The 23,850-nt window shown below is 46.9% G+C and overlaps 1 protein-coding gene across 2 annotated transcripts in view; it reads right to left on the reverse strand.

The window, feature by feature from the left end:
- FAM171A1 (family with sequence similarity 171 member A1) overlaps positions 1-23,850 on the reverse strand; it is a 164,266-nt gene that overhangs the window by 104,079 nt on the left and 36,337 nt on the right. The window contains exon 1 of one of the 2 annotated variants that reach the window (XM_067703959.1): positions 20,866-21,055. The exons of the other annotated variant lie outside the window; for it this stretch is intronic. Coding sequence (XP_067560060.1) covers positions 20,866-20,962 — 97 coding nt within the window. The 5' untranslated portion in view covers positions 20,963-21,055. Of the gene's footprint in view, positions 1-20,865; positions 21,056-23,850 lie in introns of those variants that run through there. 2 annotated transcript variants of the gene reach the window in all.

Below are 23,850 nucleotides of genomic sequence, written 5' to 3' on the forward strand. Positions count from 1 at the left end.
GGAAGAAGAAGAAAGTTGGCCTCTACCCCCATCTGACTTCAGAGTCTTCTACCTTCAAGATGCAGTTTAGACTAAGCCCTTGACCCCAGCACCAGAATCAGGAGTTCTTTACTGGACTGGAGGCCCACCCCCCAGAGATCCTGGTCCCCCAGCTCTGAGGCAGGGCCCAGGAATCTGCATATTTCACTAGCATCCCAGGATTCAGATGCAGGAGGTCCTTGATGACCCTCGGAGACACTGACTTGGGGCTACAAAGCACAGGTGACCTGCAGGCCAAACCAGCCCTCCACCCGGGGACTCGCCCCACAGGACTTTTAGTAACAGGACAGATGTGTCAACCTAATTATACGTCACAGTGTTAGCGAGTACCGCTGGGACGGGCTTCTCTCAGTCAGTCTTTACACTGAATTATATTCAATTCCACACTCATCGCTTTAACTCTCCCACGTTAACTCCACTCGGGTCCCATCAGCCAGTCGTACAGCACAAAGGACTAATGACAAATGGAAAGTAAGCATGAATCCAGCTCCCATAAAATTTTAGCTCCAATTTGAGGCCCTCTGGTATGGGAGTCGGACCCTCGGCACCCTCACTTAGCAGTGATTTCAGGAATGCAGTGATGAGTGGTTTCTAAGCACTGCGCTGCTACTGAAAGGGCTCGGAGGCCTCCCCTTTGAGTCACGGCTCAGAATTACACTGGCCACGTGTTCCCTCCACAAGCAGAGGTTGTGCCACTTGCCGTTCCTCCTCGGTACCCGTGCTCAGAGAATCCTTCACGACTACGTGTGATGCTGAAACAGCCGGTCTCAACTCTTGTTGAATCTGGGGGAGGGCGTTTCAAAATTATCAGTGTTCGGCCCCCACCAGACACCTGACTCCGAATCTCTGGGTGCATCCCTGGGCACCAGTGTTGCTTAAAAATGCTCCCAGATAGGGCTTCCCTGTTGGCGCAGTGGTTGCGAATCCGCCTGCCAAATGCAAGGGAAACGGGTTCGAGCCCTGGTCTGGGAGGATCCCACATGCTGCGGAGCGACTAAGCCCGTGAGCCACAGCTACTGAGCCTGCGCGTCTGGAGCCTGTGCTCCGCAACGAGAGAGGCCACAATAGCGAGAGGCCCGCGTACCGCGATGAAAAGTGGCCCCCGCTCGCCGCAACTAGAGAAAGCCCTTGCACAGAAACGAAAACCCAACACAGCCAAAAATTAAATAAATAAATTACTTAAAACAAACAAACAAAAATGCTTGCAGGTAATTATAACGTCCACCCAGGGTGCACACCCACTGGGAACGCTTTTGTTCCTCACAAGAATGTGAGCACCTTGCAGGTGGGCAGTTTCCTCTGCTTTGCCTCACGCGTGGAAGACTTAATAAATTATTGCTGAATGAAACTGAATGTACTTACATACCAGACAACTTCTACTGCTGTAACAGCTGAGCAATCCCAGGGATAAAGACTGGGCTGCCATTTGCCACGTCATTTTTCCCACTAATCCTGCGACACTGTAACCCTCCAGGTTGAAGGAGGTCCGGTGAAAGAGTGAGCCACCTTCTCACTGTTCCTCCATCTTGGGGTTGAGACGTGTTCTACAAGTTCTTAAAGTTGGCAAAGGCAGTGGTTTTCACCAAATCCTAGGAGGTACCTCTGAAACATTACCGTGATTGAAAATAAGAGCCCAAAATGGCGAATCCCAGTAACTAAGTGCCTTCTGCCAGTCATAAGGGTGGCCAGACTTAGTGAATAAAAATGCAGGATGGGGGCTTCCCTGGTGGCGCAGTGGCTGAGAGTCCGCCTGCCGATGCAGGGGACGCGGGTTCGCGCCCCGGTCCAGGAAGATCCCACATGCTGCAGAGCGGCTGGGCCCGTGAGCCATGGCCACTGAGCCTGCGCGTCCGGAGCCTGTGCTCCGCGACGGGAGGGGCCACAACAGTGAGAGGCCCGCGTGCTGCAAAAAAAAAAAAAAAGAAAGAAAGAAAAAATGCAGGATGCCTGGTTAGTTTGAATTTCAGATGAACGACAAATACTTTTTTAGTGTAATTACGTCCACTGCGATACTTGGACATACATACACTAAAAATTTATTCATTGTTTAAGTGCAACGCCACTTAACTGAGTGTCCTGTGTTTTATCTGGCACCTCTGCCAGTAATAGCCCATAAAGAGTCTATTTGTTGCCTTGCGTTACTTTGTTTCAGGAGAAAGAGAGGATGTATTACAAGATAAAAACATTTGAAAACCCTCTGCTTGCTCCCCAACAAAATACTTTGGTCTTCATGGCATAGGAACTGCCCAGAATAGGTTATAAGCAGAATATTCCTCTCTCCCTTTCAAAGAACTGAGTTCTTCAGCTCTGAACAAAGGACAAGGCAGAAAGGAAACTTTTGTTGCTGGCTGCAGCTGAGCAAATTTATCAAACAAAGGAAGCATTCAACTCACACTCTGCATCACACACACACAAAATTTCAACAAACTATATGCAGAAGGCGGAAACAGTGATGAAATTTTATCTGGCTAATCCTGTAATTATGAAGTTGTATTCCGTTTTTGCTCCTGCCAGAGATGGTGGAAAGACACCAGCAGAAAAGGGAGACAGGAGAAGGGAGAAAATCAGCATAATAGGATTTGCTCTTTCAGCAAACACTGAGGACCCCGGGGGAGCCAGGAGTGAGGGGCAGCTCTGGCCTCCAAGGGAGACGGATGGCGGACACACGCACACAACTGCTCGCTACAGGGCAGCAAGTGTGAGGATGGAGTTTTCTGCTGAACCCTCGGCACCTGGAACAGTGCCTGGAACACCCAAGCATTCATATTCAATATTTGTTGAATAAAGAGCAAAGGTATGTGCACAGACCTGAAGGAGTGGAAGGGGGGACCAGAGATGGCTCCCCAAGGGACACCTGATGCTCTAGGAAGAGTGAAAATGAGTTAATCGGCCAAAAGCATTCTGGCCTGGAGGAGCAGCTGGTGCAAAGGCATGGCAAAGCCCGAGAGCTGGGCTCCCGGGAGTGAAGACATCCATCCACCAAACAGCGGAAGCACAGAGAGGCGTTCAAGAGGGAGGCTGGACAGGGGATGGAGACTGGGGAGTCCATCAGGAAGACGGCTGGGAATGGAAGCCCCAGAGGAAAGAGGATGCTCTGGGGGTCCACGGAGGGAGCCCTGGATCACATCTTCCTCTCAAGAGGAAGTGAAGGAAAGGAGGGACCCGAAGGAGACTAAGAAAGGGCAACCCCAGCAGGAGGAGAGGAGGCAGGAGAAGCCACTGCCACGGGAGCCCGGACGGCATGTCATGGAGATGGAGAAGCCGGGGTCAAGGGAGAGAGAAAGCAGAGGGTTAAGGGATGACTTGGGGGTGACAACGGAGAGACGTCACAGACAGCAGCATCTGTGGCAATGGGGTGTGAGAAGTGGACAGTCTGAGGGATGACAGGGCCACGGAGGTGCCGTTTCACAGGTGTGTCTTTGGGTGGAAGAGGCCTCAAGATATGCTGAGATAAAGAGGTGGAACCTCAGGCAGGAAGACCCTGATCATACGGCTCAGGGCTGAAGGCTGGGATGCTGTGGGCCAGGATGGGGCGGGGGGAGCGGAGAGCTTTTCTTAAGCTCCTTTCCCTTGTGTCCCCTCCTCAGCCCCAGATGCCCTGCAGGAGGAACTAGCCTTGGCCCAGCTGTGTCTAAAGCCCACTCCCGAGCATACTGGCTTTCACCTGGGCAAGTGGCACGCTTCCGGAGGCGAGGAAATGAACATTTCAAGAGGTAATTGACTAGGTGATGCAACTCCACCTCGCTCATTTAGAAACACAAAACAAAAATAAAACCCCCATGAGCCAGAAAGACAAAGGTTCACACAGATCAATCATTCTGCTGGTTCCTCTAAGGTCTCTGGGACTCTTCAGGCAGCCAAGAATCTCCACGGAGATAAATTACAAAAAGGTCACCCTGGAATCCTGCTGCCTCGACAGTGCCTGAACCACCTTCTACGCAGGGACAACGAAGTAAACACAGCTGGGGCAGCTGGCAGCTCTGTTACTGTGTTATCTAGGTGTGGTGCAAAAACCACGTCTTTTGAATAAAACAACTCAAAGATCTACTCAGTCGTTACTCTTTTTAAATAATTATGGAAAAGAAGTCGGGACTCTACATCTCTGAGTAACAACAGTCATTGTTACTATTATTTCTTTAAATGAGCCCCAAACAGCTGGCAATAAGTGGCTTATTCAAGATGCCATTTGCACAATCTGAAAAAACCACACTACCATAACATGGATAAAAACGTGTAAGCTTCACGGTTTGTAAGAACTGCACTCCACAGAAAAAGAAACGGTATAAAAAGGCAGTTCAATATCAAGTGCAAACTGGAACCAGACCAATATCGGTACTTCTGTTGCTCTTCGAAATTATTTTCATCAGGTCAGAAACATACGCAGTCCAGCTGGAGATGGTCTAAAGGCAGGTTAAAGATAAGCGAACGCGTGGGCTTCCCTGGTGGCGCAGTGGTTGAGTGTCCGCCTGCCGATACAGGGGACATGGGTTCGTGCCCCGGTTCCGGGAGGATCCCACGTGCCGCGGAGTGGCTGCGCCCGTGAGCCATGGCCGCTGAGCCTGCGCGTCCAGAGCCTGTGCTCCGCAATGGGAGAGGCCACGACACTGAGAGGCCCGCGTACCGCGATAAAAAAACAAAAACGATAACCGAACACGAAGTGCACAATCAGGCTTACGGGAGCTGTGGACAGTTTTTATTATGTACATAATTAAGTACATAATAAACATTTTAACTGTATGGATGTTTAAGGATGTGAATACGCACATAGAAAAACATGTGTAGCCCCTTCCAAGACATCTGTGTCCATCACAACACCCGAGTGGACTACATCACCTACCTTATCTTTTTTTATTGGTAGGAGTTAATTAATTAATTTATTTTGGCAAGCGGGGCCCACTCTTCATCGCGGTGCGCGGGCCTCTCACTATCGCGGCCTCTTTTGTTGTGGAGCACAGGCTCCAGACGCGCAGGCTCAGTAGTTGTGGCACACAGGCCTAGTTGCTCCGCGGCATGTGGGATCTTCCTGGACCAGGCCTCGAACCCATGTCCCCTGCATTAGCCGGCAGAGTCTCAACCACTGCGCCACCAAGGAAGCCCCACCTACCTATCTTGAAGCTAGGCTTTGAATAAGGTGAGAATGAATTTTCTAGGTAGCTTTCTTTAAACTGAGATGTTAAAAACCTAAGGAAAAAGCAGCAGCGCGTTTACCTGGTGGCAGGCGCAGTGGCCGAGTAACAGGGCATATGAGAGGAGCCAGACAAAACGGATTGCTTCCTGGCTCTGCCTCTGTCTGTCTCTAAACATTAGGAACTGACTGGCAGTGGACAGCCTCGCTATTTCAAGTGTGGTCCCTTGCCCGGCAGCATAGTAAGAGCTGCAGCATCTTAGGGGCCACATCAGACCCACTGGACCAGGATGCACGTTGAACCAGACCTGCCAGGGATACACGTCCATACTGGAGTTTGGGCAGCAGTGGCCAGCAGAGCAAGATCGGCTGGCTTTCCTTCTGGTCGTTCCACACCTAAAGGTAATACGGAGACTAGGCACATCACCTCAGGAAGTTATCAAGTGCTCCTTTCATTATATTACATTTCATTGTATAACATTTTTCAGTTGTATTTACCTTTTCTCTAAAGTAACAGAGTCTTCCTTTTCTTTACCCACCGGTCTTTTTTTTTTAATTTTATATTTTTTATACAGCAGGTTCTTATTAGTTATCTATTTTATACATATTAGTGCATACATGTCAATCCCAATCTCCCAATTCACCACACCACCACCACCCCCTGCCACTTCCCCCCCTTGGTGTCCATACGTTTGTTCTCTACATCTGTGTCTCTATTTCTGCCCTGCAAACCTGTTCACCCGTACCATTTTTCTAGGTTCCACATATATGCGTTAACATACGATATTTGTTTTTCTCTTTCTGACCCACAGGCCTTTATTTTTCAAAGTAGTTTGGCTTCATGCTACCGTCTAAGGTAATGTCAACTTTTTATATTATATACAGTAACGGGGTGGGGCGAAATGGAAAATGCTTCTCAAGTTCAATTTTAGATATGATTATATAATTTTTTTCCCTTTTCTTTTTTTGGTGACAGTTGTTAATTGACTCGTTAGCAAACCGGTGTTTTCACAGCAAGCTAGGAAGTCACTTAGACCGTTATCCAAAAAGTTGACATGTAATTAGAACCACACAGAAGAGGCCAGGGCTGGTGTCAACAAAAGCAAGGAACAGGGCTGCATGCACAGGTGTCCACAGCAGACCTAAGTGTACATGTCTCCGTCGGGAGCAGCAGTCCTACTCGCTGAAGAGCTCACTGCACCCACTGTACTGTAAACCCCGGCAGAGTAGCGGTCATGAATCTATTTTACACTGCCTGACAAAGAGTAGGAGGGGGTTAATAAATACCCATGAATGAATGAGTGAATAAAGGAACAGCTCTTAAATCCGGGCTCTCCCGACAACACTCTGCACCTTACCTTTCAATTCATGCAAAAGTGAGGGAATTAAAGTGACCTCCTGATTCCCAAGCAGCCACTCCCTACACTAAGAAGTCTCCCCATTGCTCCCATAAGGACCACCAGAGGGGCCTTTTCCTCTGGGAACTAAATCGCTCCCAACCCGTCACTACAATAGTTACCATCAGCTCCTTTATCTCGATCACTTCTGGACTTGGAAAGATAAACACAGCACATTCAATCACTCTTACACAAACTAAGATCTAGGCATAAGTGGTTATTTTCAACAATGGGATTAATCTCCAAAATATACAAACAGTGCACGCAGCTCAATAACAAAAAAGCAAACAGCCCAATCAAAAAAAATGGGCAGAAGATCTAAATAGACATCTCTCCAAAGAAGACATAAAGATGGCCAAAAAGCACATGAAAAGATGCTCAACATCTCTAATTATTAGAGAAATGCAAATCAAAACTACAATGAGGTATCACCTCACACTGGTCAGAATGGCCATCATCAAAAAGTCTACAAACAATAAATGCTGGAGAGGGTGTAGAGAAAAGGTAATCCTCCTACACTGTTGGTGGGAATGTAAATTGGTACGCCCACTAAGGAGAACGGTATGGATGTTCCATTAAAAACTAAAAATGAAGCTACCATATGATCCTGCAATCCCACTCCTGGGCATATATCCAGGGAAAGCTGTAATTCGAAAAGATACATGCATCCTAATGTTCACTGTAGCACTATTTACAATAGCCAAGACAAGGAAGCAACCTAAGTGTCCATCAACACTTAGGATGAATGGATAAATAAGATCTGGTACAAATATACAATGGAATACTACTCAACCATACAAAAGGCTGAAATAATGCCATTTGCATAGATGCACCGGGAGAATATCATACTAAGTGAAGTCAGACAGACAGAGCCAAATATCATAATCACTTATATGTGGAATCTAAAAAAATGATACAAATGAACTTATTTACAAAACAGAAACAGACTCACAGATTTAGAAAACATGGTTACCAAAGGGGAAAGCTTAGCAGGGAAGGATAAATTAGGAGCCTGGGATTAACATGTACACACTACGATATATAAAATAGATAATAAACAAAGACCTACTGTATAGCACAGGGAACTCTACTCAATACTCAGTAATAACCTATATGGGGTCTGCCCTGGTGGTCCAGTGGTTAAAAGTCCTTCTTGCAATGCAGGGGATGCTGGTTCGATCCCTGGTTGGGGAACTAAGATCCCACACGCTGAGGGGCAACAAAGCCCACGCGCCGCAACTACAGAGCCCTTGCGCCCTGGAGCCTGCATGCCACAACTAGAGAGAAGCCCCCTCACTGCAACGAAGAGCCCGTGCAGTGCAACCAAGACCTGACGCAGCCAATAAATAAATAAATGAAATAACCTATGTGGGAAAAGAATCTGAAAAAGAATAAATGTATGTATAACTAACTCATTTTGCTGTACACCTGAAACTAACACAAAATTGTAAATCAACTATACTCCAATATAAAACTTAAAACAACAACAAAAAAACACCAAAGTCTCCTCCTTCTGCGGCTGAAATTGACTTTAAGGAGGCTGACCTTTCTGTGCCCTTTTGGTTGCTGTGAGGCGGATACTTTCTCTTAACTGAAAAAGCAAGAATAAGAATGGGGGGGAAAAGGAAAGGAGATGGGGAACAAAGACCAGTAACTGCCTTCTAAATAAATTACACATGATTAGCAGAGGAGGCTCAGGTTACAGAAAGTTATGCTGCAAAAGCCAGAGCCTTTGATGTTGGACTATGTAGTTGAAGATTAACCAACCAAGCAGAATAGATGGGAAAAGAGGTTTTATAATAACTGGGGAGAGGAAGACAGATAGGTGTGGCAACCAGTTCACAGACTTAAGAATAACACCCACTACTCAATATGCCCCGTGGGATGAGACATGAGTTTATTAGCAAATTCAGCAACTCCACTGATACTTTTTCCAACAAAAGAAAAAAAGCAGCTCTTTTTCCAATGCTTTATCGATAAACTCAGAAGACCTCGTTGCGGATGACGCCATTATCCTTATGTCCCCCCCAAGAGCTACGATTCACATGGATGGGGGTGTGGCCCTGGGTGTGCCTCCCTGCCAACCTTCTCTACATGATTAATTCTTAGCCTTCAAACCCCGGCTCCAAAGCCTCTTCCCTGGGAAAGCCTCTCAGGCAGCCCAGCCAGTCATTCCCTTCCCTGCAACCCTGCACGCTTTGCTTTTTGCTTATCCCTGTTTTCCCCTCATGGAAGCTTGAGTTCCAGAAAAGAGGGGCTGGGTCTTAATTATCTTTGAAAATTATCTCAGAAACAGTGAGTGTGAATCCCTAGAACAACTGAGAGACACGCTAAGAGGAGAGCAGAGGAGGGTGTGCGGGTGGGACCTCCACCTCCACGGTGTACCAGCACATGACTGCAAGCCACATTGCTTCTCATGTATAAAAAGGAATAATCTCCCTCCCCAATACCTCTCAGGATTATGAGGAACAAAACAGATAATGGCTCTGAAAGCACTTGAAAATCTAATGGATCCTATAAATTTAAGATAATAACATCAATGTTTTGGTGGTGAAAGGCAAGGCAAGCAGACTCTCTGTTGGATGGATGGGTGAACCTATGGGTGGGTATAAAGATGGGTAGATGGATAGATAGGTGGGTTGATAGATGGATGGATGGGTGGATGAGTGGATAGATGGGTGGATGGGTGGATGAGTGTGTGGGTGGATGGATGGATGGATGAATGGATAGGTGGGTGGGCAGACAGATGGGTGTGGAGATAGGTGAGGGGAAGGGTGTATAAAGAATGGCTAATCAGCCATGAAGCAGCTAACAGAGAGATAAGGTGAGGAAGCATCTAACTTCAAGTCTTTCCAGACCATTCTCTCAGGTACACATCTCCCTAGGGATTCTGAATTTAGAAATGGGAAGATAGGAGCAGGGAATAGCTTCACCTAATTAACAAAATGTTATCTAACGAGTACACATGAACAACAGCCCTGGTCTAAGAGCTGGCAACTCCTTTCTCATACTTACTTAGCATTTATATAGTATTTTAACATGTATTGATTTGGAATGCATAAGTTTAATATTTTATGTGACATCTAATAGATTTCCATCAAGACACTCAAAGAACCATCATTATAGGCAATGATTCTATCTTTAAATTTAAAAAGGCAAATGAGGTTTATCAAGATAGTTTCAAAAAACTGGTTCAAACAGTAGGGGAGAAAGTTCATAATAGGAGCATTTCTATCAATTTTAACTTCAACTAAAAACCTAAGTTACAGCACAAGAATCAGTTCTAAAGAAAATAAAACTTGTGCATGAAAAGCCATTTTAACAGTCTGCTCTGCCCAGAGGTGAGTGAGCTAAAAGGATCGCTTTCTGAGTCTCATTTCACTAGGCAGTCTTTAAGTTTACAGGAAAGGAAAAAATGTATCCATAGAGTATCTGCCAAGGAACGTTGTTTAGGAAGGAGACCTAATTTTGCTGTGGCCATACTAGTAACATTGGGACAATCCTGCAGGTACTCTGCCTGGACAGCAGAGCCATATTTTAAGAGGGCTCCCTGGGCTCCAGCAGATGGGCTGTAAACTTGACCAGACTGCAGACACTGTGTCCTCCACACTCACCAGTTGACTGCATTAACTTCTCTATCCCTTTCCCATATGCTTTCTCACACAGTCACAAACATGTCTAGCAGATGGTAGGTAACAGAGAAAGAAACTGATAAGCTGAGCAAAAAGTGAAAAACCTGGTTCTAAAGGAGGCATCTAAAAACCAGTCTCCTCCAACCTCTGATTAGATGGGAATATTTTAAATAATCAAATGACGTGAAACACAAGTAACTTCTTTCACGCCATCCTCAAAGAAGCACTACCCTCTTGTATTACAATATTTAGAATAACAGACCTACATGGATCTAATGCTATTCTGTTTTCCTAACTCGGAATAATCACAGACTTTCTTAATATCAAAAAATATTGAGACAATAATAGAGCGACCAGCAACTCTCAGAGGATGATTTTTCTATCACATTAAACACCAAACCAATGCTGGGCTCTGAGGGTCCACATTCAGGCGTCAGACTGAACACCCCTATCTCGTGAGCATCACAGCAAGAAAATGTTCTAAGTTCAGAAAAAATCCTTTCCTTTTATAAAATCTCTACTTTAATATAAACAACAGAAAGGCTATTTATGCCACTAAATCTGTCTGTCTGGGTAGAAGTCCAAAGAACTCAAAGGACTTGGGGAAAGTACCTTCGCTGAAAGTACCAACAGTATATACAGCAGGGAAGCCGTACACAGGTGTCACTGTTCTTTATGTGGATACAGCTTCTAAAAAAAAAGCAGGCAGCTCTGAAATAGACTAAAAATTAGCAAAGGCCATATGAGGGAAGAAACAGAACTGAAAAAAGAGGACCTGACTCAAGCACCCACTTTTTCCCCGAATCCCAGCGAGGATTTCTGGAATGGCTCAGTTCTGTGAAATCTACATGCAGACATGCACATGCATCTGCAACACCCAATGTACATTTCTATAGGTTAATGGCACAAGCAGAGGAAATAAGGGGACAATCCTATCTGGTCTCAATTTCCAAATGATATACCCAGTCTTTAGGGGTGATTTTAAATCTCAAGAAATTTCACTTTTTACAGCAGGTCATCTCTTGGTATGCTCAACTCTGATTCAAAATATCTGACTTCTGTGAATAGATATGTCTAGAACTTTATTATTATCTTAACTTTAAAAATGACTATTAGACTATGAGGAATTGAATCAATATACTCGTGACTCAAAAGGGTTAATGAAGTGTCCCAAGTAACTTCTAGAAGCTGCTTAGTCATTTTAAGAGATCCTGGTACTTGCTGGTGTGTATCGACTCTTGCACCTTCCAACTGGCATATATGTTTAGTTTTTTTTTTTTAATTAATTAATTATTTTATTTTTGGCTGCGTTCGGTCTTCATTGCTGTGTGCGGGCTTTCTCTAGTTGCGGCGAGAGGGGGGCTACACTTCATTGTGGGGCACAGGCTTCTCACTGCGGTGGCTTCTCTTGTTGTGGAGCACAGGCTCTAGGCATGTGGGCTTCAGGAGTTGCAGCACGCGGACTAAGTAGTTGTGGCTCGCGGGCTCTAGAGCACAGGCTCAGCAGTTGTGGCGCACAGGCTTAGTTGCTCCGCGGCATGTGGGATCTTCCCGGACCAGAGCTCGTACCCGTGTCCCTTGCATTGGCAGGTGGATTCTTAACCACTGTGCTACCAGGGAAGTCCCTGTTCAGGTTTCTTTTAAAGAGGAGGACAGGCACTGAAACAGCCCTATATAACCTCTAGTTTTGCACTGGTAGGATGCAAATAATAGACTCTGGAAGGGTTATTTTTCTTTTCTTTTTCTCTCCTATTCCTTCTCTACCCTGACACACACACACACGCACACGCACACGCACACGCACATGAGGGTGGGGACCTCATGAATGGGATTAGTGCCCTGATTAAGAAGAGATCTCAGAGAGCTCCCTCACCCGTTCTGCTATGGGAGGACACAGCAGAAGGATGGCCATCTATGAATCAGAAGTGGGCTCTCACCAGGCATCGCATCTGCAAACACCTTGATCTTGGACTTCCCAGCCTCCCAAACTGTTGAGAAATAAACTGCTGCTGCTTATAAGCCAACCAGGCTATGGTATTCTGCTACAGCTGCTTGGATGGACTAAGACACCCCCTTTTAGTCTTTATTTCAGAAGAAAGTATGATCAACATCCCTGCAAGGTACTCATCCAAATCATTAATAAAATATTATTAGAAATCAACTATAAATTATAAATAATCAAATTAAGAATAGGCAAATAAATAGAATGTTGTTAATAATAAAATAGAGACCCAAGTTACACGTGCTTTAATTCTCTCTGTTAAGATAGATTTCCATTAACAAATGCTTGTTGTTGACCCTTCTCTCTTAAGAGGAGAGATCTAAGTGCTAATCGTGAGGCTGAGGAAACGAAGCACAGCCACACTCGACCACACCCGGTATAAAGTCATCCATAAGACTGCTACTAATTACTGGTTTGAAATCAGAGGTCTGACTAATGTGATTCACCTTATGGATTGAGGCTAGCTTTCATCAGAACATTTATGTCTTTAGTTCAGCTCTGTCAAAATTACATTAAAAATCTTTCCTTCAATATGAATTCAATAATTTTTCTATTCGAATTCTGAGCTCTAAGAAGTCTAGGCAAATGAAATGTTCATTTGACTTGGACATGGTTGCCTCTTCTCATTACACTCAGGCTTCTCTATCCCTGTGGGGTACAGCTCAAAACAAAACAAATAAGAAACAAACCAATCTTTTACAAACTCAGTACTCACTTCCAAGTTAATTTCTCCTAAGCCAGCTTTTCCAACACCACTGGCTACTTCCCACAATCCCAAAAGATCTTGCCAGTTCTCATATTTGAGTATGTTTATATGTTTTATATAAAGTTAAGCTTCAATTAAGGGCTCAAACTATTTGAACATATTAAATCCATATTTGATCATCTCACCACCCCACCCTTTGTAAGTACTGTGAGTTCTACCTAATTGTTTCTGCAATTATTATTTCAGAGCTTCAGCTGATACTGGAAATCACTACAGAACCAACACTGTCTAACCAATACTGTCCCTGCTTCAATATTTGATCACCAAAAGGACGTGTCTCACCTAACGTACAACTCTGAGGAGCACTAAGTAATGTTCTGTGTGCTTATGCTCTCTCAAATACAACTTCCTGTGGCCTACTGTGGGCAAGTCCTCGAAATTTCTAGAAATAAACATCACAGACAACTTACAGCTGTATTTTACTCATGCAACTGTTAACGGTTTCATGTTAAGAGATTCTTGCCTAATTACATTAAAGTACCTTGGTGATGTCCTTAATTTATTTTTCCATTTCTTCTTCAATTGGATTGTAAAATGTGAAAAAGTAAGCACCCCTAAAGAATCAAGCTTACCCCAAAATATACTGTCTCCTCCACAGTACTCTTCTTTTTTTTTTTTTTTTTTTTTTTTGCGGTACGCGGGCCTCTCACTGCCGTGGCCTCTCCCGTTGCGGAGCACAGGCTCCAGACACGCAGGCTCAGCGGCCATGGCTCACGGGCCCAGCCGCTCCGCGGCATGTGGGATCCTCCCGGACCGGGGCACGAACCCGCGTCCCCTGCATCGGCAGGCGGACTCTCAACCACTGCGCCACCAGGGAAGCCCCAAAGAACCCTTTTTTCGTCTAACAAGTGTTTAGCATACTGTTTTCATACAGCAGACATTTCACATTTAGTATTTTAAGAATGGAAAAGGGGAGCATGGCTGTGAGTGAAGGGAAGTGAGGATGTACAACCGTCACCCAGGGGACAACGATGGAACATTCTAGCCGGAGGGGGTGATCCCAACCCGGCGAAGAACGGAGCTAAAGCTGGAACAGGCACATGAGGAAAGGCCAGACGTCATAATTTAGATGCCATACTCTGGGCAACGGGAAAAGAGTTAACGTGTCTCTGCAGGAGAGAAACATGAATTAAAATGGTGTTTGAAGAGGGCCACGTGGAAAGAGCCTGGGTTGAAAGAACAGACTGAAACAGAGGGAGAAAGACACGCTGCTTTGCACAAGTACCTGGGAGGGAAAATGAAGAGAGATGAGTGAAAGAATGTTGATGAGATGGGAGGGGAAGGGAAGAATGATGCCTTAACATGAGGCAAGGTCTTCGGCCTGCATATAAGGGAGTCATTCTCTCCCTTTCTCCAATCTTTGTTTACCTTTAGGCTAAAGCCCTGAAATCGAGATGGGTCAGGCTTCTGTCCATTCTTGGGTCTGCTCCTCGGGAGGAGACACTTCATTATCCTTCCCCTTCTCCCATCCCCACATCACTCCACCAAGTGGCCAGCGACCCCCGCAGTGGTGGCTCCCTTCTCTGGGCTAAGGTGAACGTTAGTCTTTTGCTCCCAGCGGGATAGGAACTGCAGGAGACCAAGCAGTCTCCCTCTTCCTGCATTCTGCAATCGGGGCAGTGTCGAGGATTATTTGGGTGTTTCCATACTGCTCTGTCCTCCACCTGCAGGAGGCGTCTTTTTTTTTTTTTTTAATTTTATTGGAGTCTAGCTGCTTTACAATGTTGTGTTAGTTTCTGCTGTACAGCAAAGTGAATCGGCTGGACATATACATATATCCCCTCTTCTTGGATTTCCTTCCCATTTAGGTCACCACAGAGCATTAGAGTTCCCTGAGCTATACAGTAGGTTCTCATTAGTTATCCATTTTATATATAGTAGTATATATATGTCAATCCCAATCTCCCAGTTCACCCCATCCCCCTTCCCTGCAGGAGGCATCCTTAATGGTTCTGGGGGTTCCAGGCCCCCGAGCTGGTGGGGCTCACTGGCCCAAGAGAGGCAGAGAAACATCAAGGGGATGTGCTGAGCCTCTGAGACAACACTGGGAGGCCGTTCCACGTTGGGGGTCCCCTATCATTTTATTATACGATGGCTTCGGGGGCTGATGGTGACATTCAGTCGTAACTTTCTTTTACCTCATTTAGTTACTGATAGGTATGTTTCGACAAAGATTAGAGCCAAGTGAAGCCAAATTTCTAAAAGAGGCGATCGCTTCTCCCTGCAGGTGTGAGTAATCCCCGCGCTAGAAGGAACACCGATAATTGCATGCACCTTGCTTGCAAATAAAAGTCACAGCCCACTGAGCTCCTCTGGAAAAAAAAAAATCGTTATTTTGGTGGTGATGGTGGGAAGGCCCTTTAGGCTCTCCCCAAGGGCCCCCAACAGGGTTCCAATTTGGCAGAATTTTGTTAAACAGATGCAAAAAGCCTCCAAATGTTATCTTCAGCAGCTTGGTCCCCCAAAGTGGTCCAAGCTGTACCATTACCCTGGCTGTATGGGTGCATCATCTCTCACAGTCCTTGGGGGTCAGTCTCTGTACTGGTTTCCTATTGCTACCATAGAAAAGTACCACAACTCAGTGGCTTCAAATAACATGAATTTACTATCCTATAGTTCTGGAGGTCAGAAGCCCCAAATCAGCATCACGGAGCTAAAGCCAAGACGTTGGCAAGGCAGCATTCCTTCTGGAAGCCTTAGGGGAGAATCCACTTCCTCGCCTTTTGCAGCGTCCGGAGGCCGCCTGCATTCCCTGGCACTGTCTTCCTGGCCAGCAGTGAAACATCTTCACCGTCTCTGGCTCTGACCCTCTGCTTGCGTTGTCACATCTCCTTCTCTGACTCTGATCTTTCTGCCTCCCTTTTATAATCCCGAATAATCTTCCCATCTGAAGATCCTTAACCTAATTAGCTCTGCAAAGTCCCTCTTCTCACGTAAAGCACTACTGTATTCTCTGGTTCCAGAGATTAGGACATGAACATTTTTCGAGGCCATGACTCCACCTTCCACAGGGTCTGTGCGGCTAGAGAACACCATTGTCTGAGGTCCCCTCACTTCTTTGGGCCTGGGTTTCCTCACCTGCAGAACAAGAAGTATAAACTTGACCAAGAAGCGCCTTCTGATACTATATAAACGCACCTACCTGGATCTAAAGACATCTACATAAATGTGCTCTATATATGCACCCTTACAATGACCAACTGTAAGGATTATAAGGTAGAGGAAGGATCTAAGGGGACACCCAGATTTTGAGTCCAGTTTAATAGAGAACTTAAGGTAAGCTGGACTGGAGAAGGAGGCTGGCAGCTGAGGAGTTTGAGGTCAGCTTCGTGCACTGAATGGAGACGTCCAGTAGCTTGTTGGACAGAAGGAACTAGAGCAAGAGAGAGAAAAGTTGGAGTCATCCACGTAATAGGGTTTAATTACTGGAATCTCTACGGGTTAATAGATCCTGCAAGGGGTAAATGAAAGAAAAATAGGCAAATGTTTGCAGCCTCACTTTTATCTGAGAGGAAGAGGAGCTGCAAACATTTCAAACAGAGGCTTGATCAGAGGAAGGTGGAGTCGCCTTAAATACGCAGAATAAACTGTTTATTTTAAGGAAACTTATTGTGAAACCCTTTCTAAAGTGGTTAATTGCCTCAAATGTTGCCTATTTACAAGTTTGACTTTACAAAAGTACGTAATGGTTTTCTGAATGTAGGGCACACCATCGGGTCACAATATAGAATTTTTAAGAACGATCACTTCTTATAACGAGTTGGTCTATTTAGGGTGCCGCAGCTTAATTTAAAAAGTACTGTTAAAATACATTCACTTCCGTTTTTGCTGGAACTGAATAATTTAGCCAGGACTGTGGTCTTTAAAGGTCCGGAAGTCATATATAAAAGCAAACTATAAAAGCATTACTGATGTATATGTGTTATCACAGGGCAAATTCTTCCAACTAGATTTCTGAAATGTTTTTATATTCAATTTTTCCTTCAATATAGAGTATTATACACGTCTGTTGCCTGTCCAACTTATTTCCGTGTGCCTTTTTAGTAAGCAGTATTTAATAAAACTACTAAATTAGCATTGGCCAACAATAATGAAAATAAACAGATTTACAGACATATCAGTAATTTGTTTAAAATGAAGGCTTGATTAAAACTGAGAAAGTACCTTCACTTGAAAGCTATTAGTTCAGAAATCCATGCAATATTTTCTTTCTTTGGTTAGGTTTCTAAGCTAATAAGCTGTAAGTTACCAAGCATTACAGGACAAGTACAAAGAGGATACAAAAATAATGCTTAAACTCATCTCAAAGACTTTGCCAGAAATTCCCGAGACATTGCTGTCGCTTCTGCATAGAATTCCCACACCTGGCGTGCAAGGAAGTCCAGAGGTCTCGGCAAGTTCAAGTCCTGCAGTTTCCCAGGATGTGAGCCCATGAGTTTTATTTAGATGTTATGCTCTTAATATACTGTCAGCATAAGTCATGCCTGTTGGATAATCCTCCTGATAGCTTACATCCCTTCCTGGTCTTTCAACTGATCACGATGTTCTAAAAACCGAAATTTGAATTTGGCCAGGAATAGACCTTTTGCAGAGAAGAGAGACAGCCAACCATTCACCTCAAATGTTATGATAGATTGTAGCTTTTCTGAGAGGAACAAAAAAATAGCACATCATTGCAAAATACTTTACTGTTAGAGAATAAGCAGCAACCTAGCTCTGACCTTTCTTCTGGCACATAAAGAGAGTGCTGGGGTTCAAGAATACATCTCATAGAGCACGTCTGCACAGCTTACCACTCTTCAAGTAGGGGCCCCCTCTATCAAGCTGGTCTTAGCGCACAGTTGTGTAAGAGGTGGAGAAAGTCAGAATTAGTAGATACTTGTGAATAACGGTTTCTATAAATTCCCAGGAAAAAAATTAGATACTATGACCACTTTAGGGCAACTCAAATGGAAACACTTCATAAAAACACGCAATCATATGCTGGAGTTGGTTCAAATTCATGACCAGCAAAGCCAAGCCTCATGGTGACAGCTAACTGTTGCCTTTGAAATCCCTTTGCTGATTCAAAGCAGCTACAGTAGGGAGAGCCAAACTTTAAATTTTATCTTGAATATATAAAGAGCAAAGTGATGCCGAGAAATTTTGCAGATGTTAGTTTCCTCTGACATAACAAGGATTCATTTAAAAAGGAAGGTGTCATTTAGGCCTAGGAATCTAATTGGGGTGCTCTGGCCCATGATTTACGTGTTTGAGGTCTCTAAGTAGTTTTTCCTAATCTAAATTTGGTTGGTGCATAACATCTATGTGAGCACAATGCATGTTCAAAGTATGATTCGTAGGGACTTCCCTGGCGGTCCAGTGGTTAGGACTCCCTAACCACTTCCACTGCAGGGGGGCATGGGTTTGATCCCTGGTCAGGGAACTAAGATACCACAAGCTGCGCAGCCAAAAAAAAAAAAAAAAGTACGATTCATGGAACAGTTTCTACAATAAAAGCAAAACTCTTACAAATTAGGTTTCTGGGCAGGTAAGCATGAAGTTTTTTTCTTAAAGTGTATGCATGGTGCCCTTTAGTATATGCACTAGCTGTCTTCAATCCTTTACTCTTTCTTTCAACACAACCTGAGCACCAGCTCTGTGCAAAACCCTCTACAACCTGCTGCGGAAAATGCAAAGTGGAATCAGAGATAGCATTTGTCTTCATGGTGTATGTGATCCCAGAGAGCAGAGAAGACGTGAATTTTAAAACTATGTTACAAGATAAATTTCAAAATGGTCTGAAGAACTCAGTGGGGTGAAGGCGACCTTCTACAGTTAGAGGAGCAATTGTCCATTCCCTGAAAACACGGTACTAGTTCAAAATCCAGATGCCAGGTAGTGAGACCCTGAGTTCTAGCAGAGCTCCTGGGCTCAGCTCTTTAAAAAGCCATCCTACCCAAACAAGGAAGTAATCCTGGGGAAAAATATTCCAAGATACTTGATCTCCCACTCCAAACACACAATATACTAAGGTACTCCTAGCTGTGCATAAACATCTCACAGCTTGACTTTTTCTCACTCACCGCACAGAATATTCCATTTCTGAGACTTTAGTTACCAGATAAAATATTTAGCAGCAAGCTCTCTGCAAAATGTGGTGTTTGACCTAGACCTAGTAGGTTTTTTTCATGACTTTTTTGTTCCAGTTAAGGCTATGCTTTCCCCTATTTTATAAGTGCACAAACTTAATGTTTCCATATCCCTATTCCAAGTGCAAAACAAAAAATTCCACCCATTCTTTGGAATTAATGGCCTCGTTGAAACACAAATATCATATTCATTGAAACAGCTGATTCAAAGAGCAGTAGGGGATTAATGAAAGAGGCTACAATTCAACACTGCTGAGCTAATGTCCTAAACATTCATTTCCTACATGAAGAGACAGTCTTTTCTGTACCTTGTCAATGTTCCCCCTTCCGTAATGTACATTACTAAGTTTATACACAATTCAGAATGGTCTTGTCCCATCACAGCTATAGAAAAAGCGACGCATGAAAGAGACTCCAGCAAATGATACAGCAAGCGATGAATACGAAAACCTTGAATTCAACATGTAGGTAACAAATCAAACCCCAACCGACTGTGGGTAGGAACTCCCTTCCCTGTCTCAACATGAGAGGTGGAAAACCACCTGGGTTCTCTGCTCCCAGGCACTCCCGGGCTCTGGGTTCTGAATATTTGCCATAAGGAAAGAGGGCGAGCATATGGAAAAGGGCGTAAGGCAGGGTCCTAGCAAGAGGATGGAGCGAGCTGGGATGGAGCGCTCCCCGTGCATTCCGTCTGCTGGGCGGACTTCACAGAACACACACCTTTCCTCGAGGAAAGGACGCGGGCAAGGAGTCTGGGGGTCGGGGTGAGGGTCTCCAGGGCTGCAGGGAAACCCTCCCGGGAGACCAGAGAGGCCCAGCGAGGCCCGGCATTGGTGTCCTGTGTGAACGCCAGATGTGCATCCACGGCGGCCTCACTCACCCTTTCGAAAAACCAGGCAACAGAGAAGCCCTCGATTTCGACCGCACAAACCCGTGCAAAGGAACCTTCGGGCTTCCCCCCCAAACAAATTCTTATTTTGAAAACAAAAGACAGGCTCGTGGCCATTCTCAGAGGCGAGCACACTCCTCCCAGGGTTGGAAAGCATATTTGCAGAGGCCAAAGATTAGACAAAAGCCTTGAGCTGGCGACACACAGCCGTGGAAATGATTTTTTTAAAAAAATTGATTAGGGCCTCCCAGTTCCAGTTCTTTCTCCCCTTCCGGGGATGATTCCTGGGCCGCCGAGCAGAGCCCTTAAGGCCTGTTAAAGACGTCGCATCGGGAGGGGGAGGAGACCCCGAAACTTTCCCAAACTGCGGCAGGCTGGAGGCGGGCAGCGGCCGCGGACCTCGGGGTCCCGGGGCGCAGGGGGCACCCCAGGGGCGGCGGCCACCCCCTCGACCGCCGCAACAAAAGGGCCGAGCGTAGCCTTCGCGATCGGGCTTCGAGAACCGAGCCCCGAGGTGGGGAGCGGGCGATGGCGACCCGGGGTCTGCCGTTCTCGCCCGGGCGAAGGAGGAGATGGTGCCGCGTATCCGCGGCGCGCATAAAGGACCCTCGGATACATCCACACCAGCCACGCGAGGCGGCAACAGCTGATGCCACCCGCACCCCGGCGGCCCGCGGCCCCCCGGGAGCGTCTGCCCGGGTATCTCGGCGCCCCCGGGCGGCGCCGCCCCCTCGGGAGCGCGGCGCTGGGGCTGCAGGCCCGGTGGCGGCGGCTCGGGCTCGGGCGGCCGCGGCGACACAATGCGGCCCCGGAGCCCCGCCGCCGCCGCCGCCGCCTCTGCAGCAGGCCCGCGGCCGACACAAAGCCCGCCGCCGCGCACCGACCTTGGGCTCCGGCGCCGGGTTCCCGCAGCGTCTTGGTCACCGCCTTCCAGACGTTGCAGCCCAGCAGGCAGAGCAGGAGCGCCGCCGACCTGCTCATCTCCGCGCCGCAGGGCCCCGGGCGGCGCGGGCTGGCCGACCACCGGCTCGGAGCGGCGCGTCAGGGGCAGCCGGCCGCCGCGCCTCCCTCCATATCGCCTGGCTCCGCGCGCGCCGGGCCCGCCGCCCGATTGGCCGCGCCCCCGCCCGGCGCGGCGCCGGGCCCCGCAGCCCACGGCCGCTCCCGCCTCCGCGCGCCCCGGTGGGTTTCCCCGAAAGAGCCGCCGCCGTGCCTCCGCCGCCTCCTTAACCCCTTCGCGCCCCGCCCGCGGCGGCGCCCAGGCCCCGGGCCGTGGTGCCACCTGGCGGCCGCGAGCCCACGTGCCCCGCCCGCCCGAGCGGCCACCCCCTCGGGTCCGCCCCGCGCGCCACCCGGTCTCCCGGGAGCAGTGAACGCGACCTTGGCGTCCAGACCGCCCCGCCACCCCCCTACCTCGCCTCTTGGGAAAGACGGTAGCTGCCTTTCAGGCCGAAACCCTCGCACCAGGTTAGCTGATGGCCCTCTCGGTTTGCGCAGGAGCGCGGCATCCTGCAGCTCTGCCTGTCCCGATCCACCCAGGAACCCCAGGGGAGATCTGACACCCAACGCCGAAGGTCGGCGGGAACAGAATCCCCCAGCCCGGGTACACCGTACGTTGGCGGCCCTCAGCGCCTGCGTGTTGACGGGCAAACATCTCCAGGCTGTGTTGGGCTTGGATGTTTCTAAAAGGTTACGGCGGGGAGGAAATTTACACTTATTGAGGCCCTAAGTACTTGTTATTTCCCACTTTTATCTTCATAATATAGGAACTCAGAGGTAGGTATTGCTATCCCCATTTACAGAGGAGAAAATCGAAGCTAGGGAGGGTTAAGGAATTTGTCCTTAATAAGTAGCTGGTGGGTGACAGAGACAAGGTTCTAATAAGACAATCATCCTGGCCCCAGGGCTGAAACTCTCCGCGAGAACCTCAGGCTTCCTTGAAGCTGAGGTACCCACCCACCCACTTCCATTCTTTTTTTTTGCGGTACGCGGGCCTCTCACCGTTGTGGCCTCTCCTGCTGCGGAGCAACAGGCGAACGCGCAGGCTCAGCGGCCATGGCTTACGGGCGCAGCCGCTCCGCAGCATGTGGGATCCTCCCGGACCGGGGCACGAACCCGTGTCCCCTGCATCGGCAGGCGGACTCTCAACCACTGCGCCACCAGGGAAGCCCCAATTTCCATTCTTTAACTCCCTCTTGTCTGTGTACCTTCCTCCATATAACCCTCATGTCCCCCTGACTCTCTCCACCCCATCTCCCAACCAGCACTGCAGGGACCCTGGGACCTCTGCCCGGGACCGCCGGGATCTGGGGAAATCCACACCAGGCTCACTAGAGGCCCCGTGCTGCCTCCAGAACGGTAGGCCAGAGGAGGGTTATTATCGTATTTTTATAATTGGGCATTAAGGTATGGCAGGCACTGTACCAAAAAGAGAATGAAGGATGGCGCTTGCCCAGTTGGCTTATTAGAGACAAGTCATTGTGAGACACAATAAAACCAGGAGGAGGGGAAGCCCCTGTGGGTGTTAGCGGCACCCTCAGGACCAAGGCTGCAATTAGTGCAAATTGGGCACCTGCACAGGGTGGCAGGTAGTCGGGAAGGTGGCAAAGAAGACCCACAATTAGGGACTGCCTGATGCCTCCTCCTCTAACTTCCAGCGTCAAAGCCTTAGGGTAATTCCAGGGTACACATCAGAGCCAGGGGAGGGGAGCATAGAGAGGACCATGCAGATCAGTCGGTCCTCAAGTCCAGCTTGGGTTCCTGCCCCCAGGAGCACGAAGAGTCCAGGCCAGCTAGCTTGCTTGGTGGAGGATGGCTTTTGGAGCAGGGCGGACCCAAAGTTTTCAAATCACTTTCTTGGGGTAAGGGGCTGCTTCTAAGAGAAGTGACATTAAGCCCAACCCGGAGTTGAAACTTCTCACTTCATATCTTTTGAGGATGTGCCTTTGTCAGGGATGTTGATTATAAGAGACAGCACTAGCCTGAGCAAAATAATAATGATAACAAGAATAACCGAAAACCAGGTTATTATTGGGAGAGCACCTGGGACTCCTACAGAATCCTGGGTGCTGAAGTGTCAGGTCTCATGAGGGAACCAAGGACAGTATTATATTTGGAGTTCCTAGTATTATATATGCCACTCATTGGACTGGAGGTGTTTCCTCATGACAACTTACTTGGGTGGTATTATTATTCCTATTTTACAGATGAACAAACTGAGGCTCACTGACAAATAATTTGCCCATAGTATCTGGGTCTGATGACAGCAAACTCAAATTCCCTGTAGCAAGTTCCCTCCAAGAATAAATCTCATGCAAATGACTCAGGTTACCTCTAGCTGTGTCCACGTTGTTTTAAAAACGGGTTCTAATCGCAGTAAAGTCCGAATCCAGTTAACAGTATCTAATGAATGGTATTGTGCCAATGTCAATTTCCTGGTTTTGATAATGTGCTATAGTTATATAAAATGTTACAACTGGGGGATGCTGGGGGCGGGGAACCGGGCGTAGGGGGTAAGGGACCTCTCTGCACCATTTTTATAACTTCTTATGAGTCTATCATTATTCAAAATAAAATTTTTAAAAAGCAAAAAACCTTGTTCTATACCATTTTCCCCCCAAGCTTCAGTGTTCACCCAAAACACTGGTATTTGGGGTCCTATATCTATTCTAGTGTAGAGATCTAGAACTTTTAAGAGTGGGAGAAGTCTAAGTAAACACTAAGTGATGAGTCTATTCAAGTTCGGGTCACAATCAGGACTTGTAGATGCTCAAGATAATGGTTGTTATTATTGTGCATGTGACAGAATTTCTGTGGATGACATGGCAGTTTAGAAACAGTTTCTATACCTTGATAGCAACACTGAGGCT

Source organism: Pseudorca crassidens, chromosome 1, assembly GCF_039906515.1.
Source record: "Pseudorca crassidens isolate mPseCra1 chromosome 1, mPseCra1.hap1, whole genome shotgun sequence".
Classification (NCBI taxonomy): domain Eukaryota; kingdom Metazoa; phylum Chordata; class Mammalia; order Artiodactyla; family Delphinidae; genus Pseudorca; species Pseudorca crassidens.